This window comes from Myotis myotis, unplaced genomic scaffold (genome assembly GCF_014108235.1).
Source record: "Myotis myotis isolate mMyoMyo1 unplaced genomic scaffold, mMyoMyo1.p scaffold_m19_p_17, whole genome shotgun sequence".
Taxonomy (NCBI): Eukaryota; Metazoa; Chordata; class Mammalia; order Chiroptera; family Vespertilionidae; genus Myotis; species Myotis myotis.
The window spans coordinates 20,408,465-20,419,437 of record NW_023416321.1 but is presented as its reverse complement, the minus strand read 5'-3'; the positions used below and the strand labels follow the sequence as shown (position 1 = coordinate 20,419,437).

At 56.4% G+C, this 10,973-nt stretch overlaps 1 protein-coding gene across 2 annotated transcripts in view; it reads left to right on the top strand.

Moving 5' to 3' along the window:
* Positions 1-282: 282 nt before the first annotated feature.
* WNT3 (Wnt family member 3) overlaps positions 283-10,973 on the top strand; it is a 40,926-nt gene continuing 30,235 nt past the window's right edge. Inside the window, exon 1 of one of the 2 annotated variants that reach the window (XM_036341771.1) lies at positions 283-537. In XM_036341771.1, coding sequence (XP_036197664.1) covers positions 458-537 — 80 coding nt within the window. In that variant the 5' untranslated portion in view covers positions 283-457. The remainder of the gene's footprint in view (positions 538-10,973) is intronic. The other variant, XM_036341772.1, reaches the window with a different exon arrangement.

Sequence of the window (10,973 nt, the reverse complement as noted above, 5' to 3'; positions counted from 1 at the left end):
GCACCACGCGAACGCCCCCGTCAGAGCTCCAGCTCCCAAAAGCTGGCTGGCGGGGAGCCGCGGCGGTCCTGGGCCAGCAAGAGGCTCCAACGGGCCGTGTTCCCCCCCCCCCCCCCAAGTTCTCCCTGTGTCCGGGGCGCGGGCTTTGCCCAAGTTTGCAGGGCGATGCCCTTCCCCGAGCCCGACTCGTGGGCCGGGCGGGAGGGGCGCGTGATTGACAGGCTGAACTACAGACTCATCTCTTACCTTAGGCCGCGGGCGCTGATTGGCTGCTCGCTGACATCCTCAAACCCGGCTGCTCCGCGCTGGGCTCGGAGGGGGCGGCTGCGGGTGGAGGTGCGCTTCTGACAAGCCCGAAAGTCATTTCCAATCTCAAGTGGACTTTGTTCCAACTATTGGGGGCGTCGCTCCCCCTCTTCATGGTCGGGGGCAAACTTCCTCCTCGGCGCTGCTTCTAATGGAGCCCCACCTGCTCGGGCTGCTCCTCGGCCTCCTGCTCGGTGGCACCAGGGTCCTCGCCGGCTACCCAATTTGGTGGTAAGACTCGCCTCTTGTCTGCCCGCGGCCCGATTTCTTCGCCGAGTCCCGGGGAGGTGGGGGGCGCCGGCTGGGGGGTGGGCTCGGCCCGGGCTGGGGCTCCTTTCTCCTTGCCTCCTTGCAGCCCCCCACCCCCCACCCCTCACCCCTGGATTTTCTGCTGGTGTCGCCTTCAGAATCCAACTCCTGGCTTCCCTGATAATCACCATTTTCCCTGCTACTCGCTGCAGAGGCTGGAGTGGAGGACTTGCCCGGTCTCAGAAGGTCTCCTGATCTTAGATCCTCACCCTCCACCCATCCCAATCTGCGGACCCCCTCCCCAATACCCTCCATTTGCTCGCAGTTGGGTTTGTGGGAATCCAACGCTGACCCTGGGGCCCAGCCACTCCTCTTCTCCATTTTGGGGTCTTCCATGGGCAAAATCCTCCTGTTCCTTCCTTGCCGCCCCCACCTCTGCCGGCGCCTCCATCAAGAGATTTCCCCACAATGACCCCTCTTTGCCTTCCTATTTCAGACCCCAGTGGCTTCAGGGACCCCAGGGGCAGGGGGACGGGGGCATTTCATCAGACTCTCCCCACTCTGCTCTAGATTAATCTTGAGCCTCAGAAGTGAATGTGGTATTTGCTGATCCGAGATGCCATTGAATTCGCGTTTTATTCATTTCTTGCGTGTCCATCCTGGCAAAAGGGGGGCTCGTTGAACATGTAGTTGTTCGGAAGGGGGGTGGGTTTGTTCTCCGACCAAAACCCCAGTTCTCCATGTTAAATTCGTTCGTTTTGGAAAACCGAGGACCGAGGAGAAAGGGAGAGAGGGAGAGGAGAATTCCATCCCTGAGAAATGCGGATACAAAAGACATTTTTAGTAAAGAAGGCTGGGAAACCAGGCGCGGTGTTTGGGGGAGATGTGCGTGGATGGGAGAGCCAACCGAGGAACAAACAGCCCCTGGGAGCCTCAATTCCGGGGAGTCCCCTTGTTTTCCAAGCGGCTTCATCGCCCCCCGGCAGGTCCCGGAGGCCAGAGGGGAGAGACACAGAAACCAGTTCTCTAAATTACACCCGCCTCTCCTCAGTCTCCAGCCCCTGCATCCGGAAAACTTTAATTAAAGCATCTTCCCCTCCTGGACATAGGACAGCCTGGGCCTGGGGGTGGGAGGACAGGGGTGAGAATTTGGGATCTGGGAATAAGAAGGGGGGCTGTGGTCCCTGGGGTGAAAGTCAGAGAGGAGAGCCACCAGGGTGTGGTGCCACCTGCGTGTCCCCCTTCCCCTGTCTTGCCACCCCTTCTCTAGCCAGGAATAGGGGGAGCAGAGCCAGGAGATTGGGGGCAACAGCCCGAGTCTGCCTCCAGGTGCTTGGGGGTGGCGGTGTTTATTTCTGGGTGTTTGAGGGCTGGGACAGAGGCATGGCCGAGGATCTCTGTTTAGAAGGTGCCGAGAGTTGCTCCCAGGACAGACACCCAAGGGGAAGTCTTTCTTCTGCCCAGCCCCTCCTTCCCTTGGCACTGGGCTGGCCCCAGGCCGCCTGTACATAAAGAAACCTGTGGGGGTGGCCTGGGTGGCCTGAGATTCCAGGCTGGGGGCCGTGCCCATTGCAGGGAAGGCCGCTGCAGAAACCAGTGTCTCTAAGGCCCTTCCCGACCCCCTCCCGCCCCGCTCCTGTCCCCCTGCTAAGGCCATGCTGTTCTTTGCCTTCACAGGGACCCTGGCCGGGGGAGGGCAGGAGGAGAGGGTGTGGAGCCCCACAGGCTGCAGGGATGAGCTGGAGAGACCAGGTTCTCCTGCTCTAGGAACTGGAGGAGGCACTTCCCTGGGCAGTGCCTGTGGGAGGGCTGGGGTCTGGTGAGTAATGGTGTATGGGTAGCCTCTAGATAGGAACCACCCAATAGAAAGATGTTGGGAAAACCTGGAAAGCCATACTGGACACATGGATTGTTTGGGGGTTGGGGGGACAGGGATGCTGCTTTGTCTGAGCAGAGACCTGTGTGTGTGTGTGTGTGTGTGTGTGTGTGTGTGTGTGTGTGTGTTCTAGGTCTATGACCCAGTGTGTTTCTGTGAATAGGAGTGTCTGTGCCTGTAACTGGATGATCGCGGATGTGAACTCGTGTGAGATATGCCTGGGGGATCCACAGCCCGTGACAGGGTGTGCTGCTGTGTCTGCATACAAGTGCCAGCAAGTGGCTGATTCTATGATATGTGTGGTGTGTGTATGTGTCAGAGGGAGAGAGAGAGAAAGTCTAGAAGTATCTATGCCCATGTGAAGGTCAGCACCTGTGTCTGCTTATGACACTGCATGACTGTGATCATGACTGGGCATGTGAGTGTTGTGTGCGTGTGTGTGCGCATGTGTGCACATGCCTTCGTGACAGTGTAAGGGGAAAGCCCCACAGATGTCTTTGTGCATGGATATCAGTGCTCACGGCCATGGCCTGATTGTGCTTGAAAATATGAATGTGAGGGTTGTGTCTGGGTCTGCCTATGACCCTGTCTTTGCGTGCCAGGGACCATAGCTGGCCTGTGGCTATGGATATGTTTGTACACATATGACCTATGGATGTGAGTGACATCCTGAGATTGGGTGCTTGGTGGGCATTCATGGTCCTGGTGGGACAGTTCAGCGGGAGACAAAGGTCTAACAAGGAAGCTGCAAGGGGCATGGCTGACCTGGGATCTGGGCTGGGCAGTGTCGGGTGTGGGGTGCAGAGCCTCCCTTGCCACAAGCTGATCCTGTCTGCCTGAGGACTGTGGTCAGCAGCCTTCCCCTCTTAGGCCGACTGTCTTTAGTGTTGGAGCTGGGATAGGGGGTGAGTCACCTTCTCAGGGTTGGGGCCAAGGCCAGGGCCCGGCCTGGGACAGGGACAGTAGAGTGGATGGGCCTCAGATTCCTGTTCCCACTCTGCCCCCAGGCTTCAGATTCCAGGCCTTTTAGCATCTCAGCTCATTACGGCTGCCCCTACCCAGCTCCCACATTCCCCAGGAGGGATTTACAGGGGAAACCATTTAGCTGGGCTTCCTACCTGTGCTGCCTCGCAGAAGGCACCCCGAGTCCCCACATCCTGCATGGCAGGCCTCAGCCCCGAGAGATGGTAGACCAGAAGGGAGAGCTGTGAGGGCCTCAGACAGAGAGGGCTCTGGAAGATGATGGGTTCCAGGGCCCTGCAGCCAAATAGTGGCACAGCTGGGACAGGAAGAGGTGACAGCAAGCACTGGTTTCTATAATTCTTCTTGTCAGTCGCAGTGAATGCCTGCCTGGTGGAGGAACTTGTCCTTCTTCTCCTTCTTGGGGGAAAATGAACTATCTTATAGGGCCCGGCCTAGTGCCTACTACATTCCAGAGGCAGAGGCCCTGACTGAGGGGTTCTGTGCTAGGGGTTGGGAGGGCACCTCACTTCTGTGTGACCCACCTCTCTGAGCCTGTTTCCCCCCACCCTTTCACCCAGCGATCACCAGCCTGCACTGCCCCACAGATGGGGTTGGGGTGGAAAGTGTCCTGCAGAAGTCAAGGGCAGTGAGCTGGGAAATACACCTGAATTCTCTTTCCACCATCCTGAGATCCATTACCCCACTCAAGCGCTTGCCCTAAGCCCTGCCTCAGTTTCCCCATCTGTCAGGTATCCCTCTGCCTGCCCTCCCCTCCTCCCCACTCCCACCTCCACCCGCCTTTCAGAGGCTTGTGAACATGTTCAGTCAAACCCCGTGGGGGTCAGTGGGCTGGGCCCAGGGAGGCACCTGGAGACTGCGGGGGAGGAAGGCCCCCGGGCCAGGTGTTAACACTTGTAACAGGCAGGAATTACAGCTGGCTGGGGCTGGGGCTGGCGAGGAGCTGAGCTGGCTGGAGGCTGTTGATCTCACAGACAGACAGACAGACAGATGAGCAGATACCAGATCGAATGGCCAGGCTTTAAGCGGGTGGTCTCCCTTCCAGGGCAGGCCTTTCCCTGGGGGGATGTGGCAGGGAAATTAATCCAGGTCTCTTGGAAGTGAATGAACAGCCCTCCTGACCACCCCACACCCATTGTGGGCGGAGCTTGGCGTCCAAAGGAAGTATATGTGGTGGCTGATTTGTTTGTATTCTTCTGATGGGACCACATTTTGCTTAAAAAACAAAACAAAAAAAACCACAAAAAAACAAAAATGAAACAGGTCAAACGTTGTAATAATACCAGGAGCATGGTGCTGAGTTATGTCCTAGAAGATCCTGCTTTAATGTGGGGGAGGCATGGGGGAAGGGGCAGCTGTCAGGGAAAGTTCTAGAATTTCGTAGCATTTGGTCAGCAGCTCTGGAGCTAAGAGGTGAGCCATGGATGGAGTCTGGTCCTGACATCATTCCCCCACCACCACCCCCCCACCCCGCCCCAGGGATCCTGAGGAACTGGGGGTGTGGGGCACCTGCCCAATGGGAAGACCTTTGTGGGAAAGGTCAAAAGAGGCAGGAGCTAGACCACGTGCCCAGTCCTCCAGCGGGCACTCTCTCCTCCCTCCCTGCAGTTTCCCCAGTGGCAAACCCAGCAGAGCCTGCTGGCACCCACACTCTCTGGCAGCTGGGTGCACGCTCAGTCACTGGTGAAGATAGAAAGGGCCCTCGGTGGAAATCCCCAATGAATAGACTCAGCCAAGCAAGTATCTCCCATCCCAGAGCGGAATGCTGATACACCTGAAGGGCACTTGGGCAGCTGTAGAATTGAAAAGGTGACATGGGCACGGGGGGGGGGGGGGGGGGGGGGGGGGGGGAGGGAGCTATGACCCTGGGGCTTTCTCTAGACTTTGAATAGGTCCCTCCTTGGTCTGGGCAAAAGGCAAGGAGACTGAGGCTGGGGAAGGAGAGGTGACTCTTTCCAAGGAGAAAGCAGCCACAGATCCTTCTGAGGAGAGTGGGGGAAAGGAAGATCTTTCTGGCCTCAGCATGGGGTGAGCCGTGCATTGAGGGGGCCTGGTCTTCCAATCTTTTCTACCCACGCTGCTGTGAGCCACAGAATCCTTCTAAAGCCACCACGGAGGGACAGGCACTCTCTACCCCTTGTCCCTGGTTCCGGGAGGAGGTATATCCCCTTCAAAGGTTAAGGCCATCCGGATACTCCATTGATACGTTCACGTTAGCGTGTGTGCCAGGAAGTGCTGACAGCCAGGAGTCTGAGTTCTGAGCTTCCCACCCACTGACCGAGGATGGGTCCCTTTCCTTCTCTGCACCTCAAGTCCCTGCCTCCCTCTGGGCTTCCTTTGGGTCTCGTCTGCCTCTGGGAGTCCATAGGACTGTGACAGGGACCCAATTCATTGCTGTGAAGCATGGAGCTCGGTGTGTCCCCAGTGCCACTCCCCCAGTGAGTCTGCCTCCCCCACCCTTCCCAGGCCACCCATTCAGACATTCAGAGCCTGGCTTGGGAAGCCCAGCGCTTGACTTCTGCAGCCCCATCTGACCTAAATTCCAAAGCTGGCGGCTCCACCACTGCCGAGCCAGCCTGCCTGCACCTCCAAACCTCACTTCCCCCAAATGCCCACATTCTTCTGGAGCCTTCCCAGGTTCACATCTGGCTTTCTCATGTACTACCTAGGGCAGGTTAACCTCTCCGGGACTCAGTTTCCCCATGTGGAAAATGAGAATAACGACTGCTTCTACCTCAGAGGATGGTTGGGAAGAGCAAATGAATGAATTCATGCAAAGCTCTCGGAATAATGCCCCACATACAGGAACTACTATAAGTCCTTTAAGTCTTGGATCTAAATTTGCCTCCTCCAAGAAGCCCTCCCAGATTGGCACTACCCGGCTCAGTTTTCTCCTTATCCTCAGAGCCAGCTTGCCCCATTATACTCCCCACTGGTGACTATGAGCCTGTAGCTTTATTCTTAACTTGAGGGAGCGAGGCCAAGCTACCCCAACTCAGCTCTTTGCCTGCCCAGGAAGGAGAAGGAAAGGGAAAGAGCACTGGAGTCTCCCCTGACCCGCCTCCCACCACACAGCTTTCCAGACTCTTGCAGCCATGCCATGTCCAGCAGGGACCTGGAGCTGGGGGCGGGAGGGGGAGCGGGAGGAGAGGCAAGCTCGTGAGGGAGGGGGGGAGTGGCACTGGGGCCGCCTGGAGCAGCCCGAGCAGAAGTTGCTCCTCCAGGAGCTGAGAGATGATTCAGAAGGTGATTTATAGACGGAAGGCAGAAAGCTTGGCTCCTGGCAGAGGCCTGCTGCTTAATTACATTCTTCGGGGGGTGGATGTATGAGTGGGGCGGCAGCAGGGGACCCGCTGCTACACCCTCTTCCTCCAGGCCCTGTTCCTGTAGCTGTCCCAACTCCAGTCAGGGTCCCTCTTTCTCCTGCTGCTGCGGAGGGCATCCGTTCTCAAGCAGAGACTAGGGCTAGGTCGGGAGAGAGGGAAGGTCTGAGGGTGGAGAAAAAGGGGCCAGGTCAGAGTCCTGTCTCCTGGGACGCCTCCTCCTTCAGGGGAGTCTGGGTGGCAGAGGGCGCTGGGACACAGGGCCACCTGGGAAAGGTCACTCCTGCTTCTGGGAAGGTCAATAGCTAACGCACCTGGCAGAGTATTTCTAGAATCTTCTGGAGGTTGGCAACCCTACACTTCCCCTCTGTGCCCAATCCAGCTGGTGCTTCTGGGTCCTTCCTTTAAGTATGTGCTTTTCTGTTGTTCAGTCTTAGTGGGACCCCCAGCTGGGTGCTGGGGACCAAGCTCTGTGCTAAGAGTCCAAAGTCTTTTTTTAAAAAACACATTTGTATTGATTTCAGAGAGGAAGGGAGAGGGAGAGAGAGATAGAAACACCAATGATGAGTGAGAATCACTGATGGGCTGCCTCCTGCACGCCCCCTACTGGAGATTGAGCCCGCAACCCCGGCACAAATCGAACCCGGGACCCTTCAGTCCGCAGGCCGATGCTCTATCCAGTGAGCCAAACCAGCTGGGGCCCAGAGTCAATTCTTTTTTTTAATTTTACTGATTTTTTACAGAGAGGAAGGGAGAGGGATAGTTAGAAACATCGATCAGCTGCCTCCTGCACACCCACTACTGGGGATGTGCCCGCAACCGAGGTACATGCCCTTGACTAGAATCGAACCTGGGACCCTTCAGTCCACAGGCCGACGCTCTATCCACTGAGCCAAACCAGTTAGGGCCAGAGTCAATTCTTGTTGTTAGGCAACCCGTGGTATGTGGGTACACGGCTGCCTTAGAGCCAGAAGGGTGCTCCAGGCAGGTCAGCCGAGCATGCGAGGGAGAGAAAGCTTCCTGTCCTCATATGAAACTAATGTTTCAAGAAGTCACCACAATTCAACTGCTAAAGCCACAATCACTTCAGCGCTGTTGACAAGCAGCCCGTTCTGTTCGGCTACCTGCCGTGGTGGCATCTGGCTCCCTCTGACTCACGGGGCAAGCAGCCTGACATCTCTCTACTGCTTCTTGGTTCCCAGGCAGCCTCCGCTGCGGCTTTGAAGCCCTAAGACTCCGCCTCTAGTTCTTGCGGCTAGAAAGGTGTGTGGGGGGCAGGGGTGGGTGGGAACCCGGGCCCATGGAGTCTATTTATCTGCTTGCAGATTGGCATGTGCAGCCGGGGGGAGCTGGCAGGGGTCAGGATGGGGACACTAGACAGCGCTCTGGTTCCCCCTGAGGCGGGCCTTCTCAAAATGGCCTCGTTATGTGTGTGGAGTGAATTCCAGAAATGTCAGGCACACCCATACATCTAGGGGAAGGATGGAGCTGTGAACGATGCTCGGAGACGAGAGGGGGTATTGTGGGGTGTGAGGGGACTTGAGCCCTAGCTCTGCACTAGTTACGATGTAACATGAGGCAATCAATAACTAGGCCTGCTCTGGGTCTCACTAACTGGAGGAGCTGGACATGCCATTGGCCTTGGGCTTCCAGCTCTGAGATCTCAATCCTGGATTCTGGTCACCCAGCTATTAGGGTCACCTGTGCCTGGTGGTGGCAGCGGCAGGGTGGGGGGGGGGGGTCACTGAGAGCTGCCTCAGAGCAAGGTGGGGGGGCTAAACCTTTATACTCAGTCGAGAGATCATGGATGAGTCTCTACCTTCCCCAGGCCTCTATTTTCTCATCTGCAAAATGGGCGATGATAGTAACAACCATTTGCCCTGCCTACTAGCAGGGCTGCTAAGAGCTTTGGGAGGAATAATCCTTATGAAAGCCCTTTGAGAAGCTGCAAGTTGTTCCTAGAGGAGGTAACACCATCGCTGGTCCCACCAGAAGAGGAGTAAGAGCCAGCCCCTGACCAGAGGATGCTCAGAACAGACCCGCCAGGACTCTCTTGAGGAGTTGAGATTTCCAGGAAAGGAGGACGGAAAGAGGCACAGACAGGGGAGTTCTCAGCTCCTCCCTGTGGGGGTTCTGGGGCACAGTGAGTAGTGCCCAGGGGAGGGAGCAGAAGTCTGAGGCCAAGTGGGCAACAGGGCAGCCCAGGGTCCCAGCTCAGGGCATGGGGCTTGGGAGCCCTCCTGACCTCATACAGAGATCACAGGCCTGAGCTGGGCCGAGCCAGACACAGAGTAGGATTTCTAGGCGGGGACATACAGTGGGAGATGTGGGTGGAGGGGACGAGGGTTGAGAGTAAAGGGCTGGAGGCAGACAAGCTCTTCCAAGGTCTGTGGTCATCAGGAAACCCTAGTCACCTGGATAAGGACTCAAACTGGGAGACGCCTCACTTGAGCTAGGCTGGAAAAACCGGGAGGACCGTGTGTGTGTGTGTGTGTGTGTGTGTGTGTGTGTGTGTGTGTGTGTGTGTTGGGGGTAGAGAGGGGGACGTGAGCAACAGGACCCAATACCCAGGTCGGTGGGCCCTCTGTGAAGCCTGCCCTGGGCACAGAGTCCCACTTACCTGCCAGGCCCTTTAGGAATGCAAATAGGAGCTGTGGCCACGCACAAACCAGCGTCCTGCCCCCTGTCCGGCTCCTGCCCACTTATCTCCCTAACCTGGCTTTCTCAGCGTGTCTCCGCCCTGTTCTAAAACCTCCCATGGCGCCCTAGCCGGTTTGGCTCAGTGGATAGAGCGTCAGCCTGTGGACTGAAGGGTCCTGGGTTCGATTCCAGCCAAGGGCAGGTTTTGAGCCTGATCCCCAATGGGGGGTATGCAGGAGGCAGCCAATCAATGATTCTCTGTCATCATTGATGTTTCTCTCTCTCTCTGCTTCTCCTTTACTTTCTGACATCAATACAAATATGTTTAAATAAATAAATAAAGCCTCCCATGGCTCCCCACTTCTTGTTAGGCACCAAGGGTCCCTAGGATTGGCCTCTACCCACATGTCAGTGGTATGTTTCATGACCCTGATAAGTACCCCCACATCCTTCTGTGCCTGTTCATTGAAATACTTCAACCCCTTTCTCCCCTCCCCACACTCAACTACTGGAATTCTATTTTGTCTTCAAGACCCAGATCAAAACCCTTTTCCTTTGGGAGGCCCACCTAGATTTCCGAACCACTGCCCTCTCAGGGAAGATGTCATCCTCCCTCCTTTCTCCCTCGGGGACAGACCTGCCATATATTTCCACTGCCTTCGACCAGGGGCTTTGCGTGTCTTACTTTCCTCTGCTAGCCTACTAGCTGCCCCCCACCAAGGGAGACCCTGAGCTCTAGTCACTTGGGGGCCCCTTTCCCGGTGCCCAGCACACAGTAGGGCTCGGTAAGTAAGAACACAACCCTGTGCTGCATGTCAAACCCCTCCAGAGGCACATGGACAACAGTGGCTTCTGAGAGTGTCCGATGTACATGTGAATCATGACAGTGCCATGAGTGAATAAGCAGAATGAATAACTCCCCCCCTTCCCCCCCCAGGAGTGACTCGAGGCTCAGCACATTGCTTCTGCTGACTTTGAAAGGCCGCTGAAGCTGGTGCCGGCTGCTCAGCTCAGGCCCACGTGGCTCAGGCCCACGTGGCTCACAGCCGGAGCTGTGGAGGGGCCTCAGAAGGCTGTGGTCTCCTTAGCCTCGGTTTCTCCATCCCAGCTCTATTTGCAAATGTACCCTACCTGTCCCCCAGGTTCACCAGCTCACACTATACTCAGGTGTCTGTCCAAGTCTTTGGTGTAAAAATCCCATTTGGCAGGACTTGCTTTTCCACCCAGGAACAGGTCAGCATGTTTGTTGACCGTGGCTATGGGCTGGTCCCAATTCGCACATCATAATCCAGAACCAAACTCTGCCCATTTCACAGATGCGGACTTGGGTCCTGCAGCCTGCTCTCTGAACCCATGTCCTGCTGGGCTCAACGCTTGTTCCTTCTGCCACCATTCAGGCTCAGAAGTGGACTTCTTCTTTGGAGCAAGAATTTGCTTGTTCTACCTTGTTTCTCAAAGGATGGCTTTGTGGCGTGATTACATTTGACCTTCAACTTGAGAGCTGCTGCCTGGGGCTTATTGACACTATGGCTGAACCTCTGAGAGGGCTCTTACTTGGGACCACGTATAAGTCACTGACACACTACCCACCTGTCCTC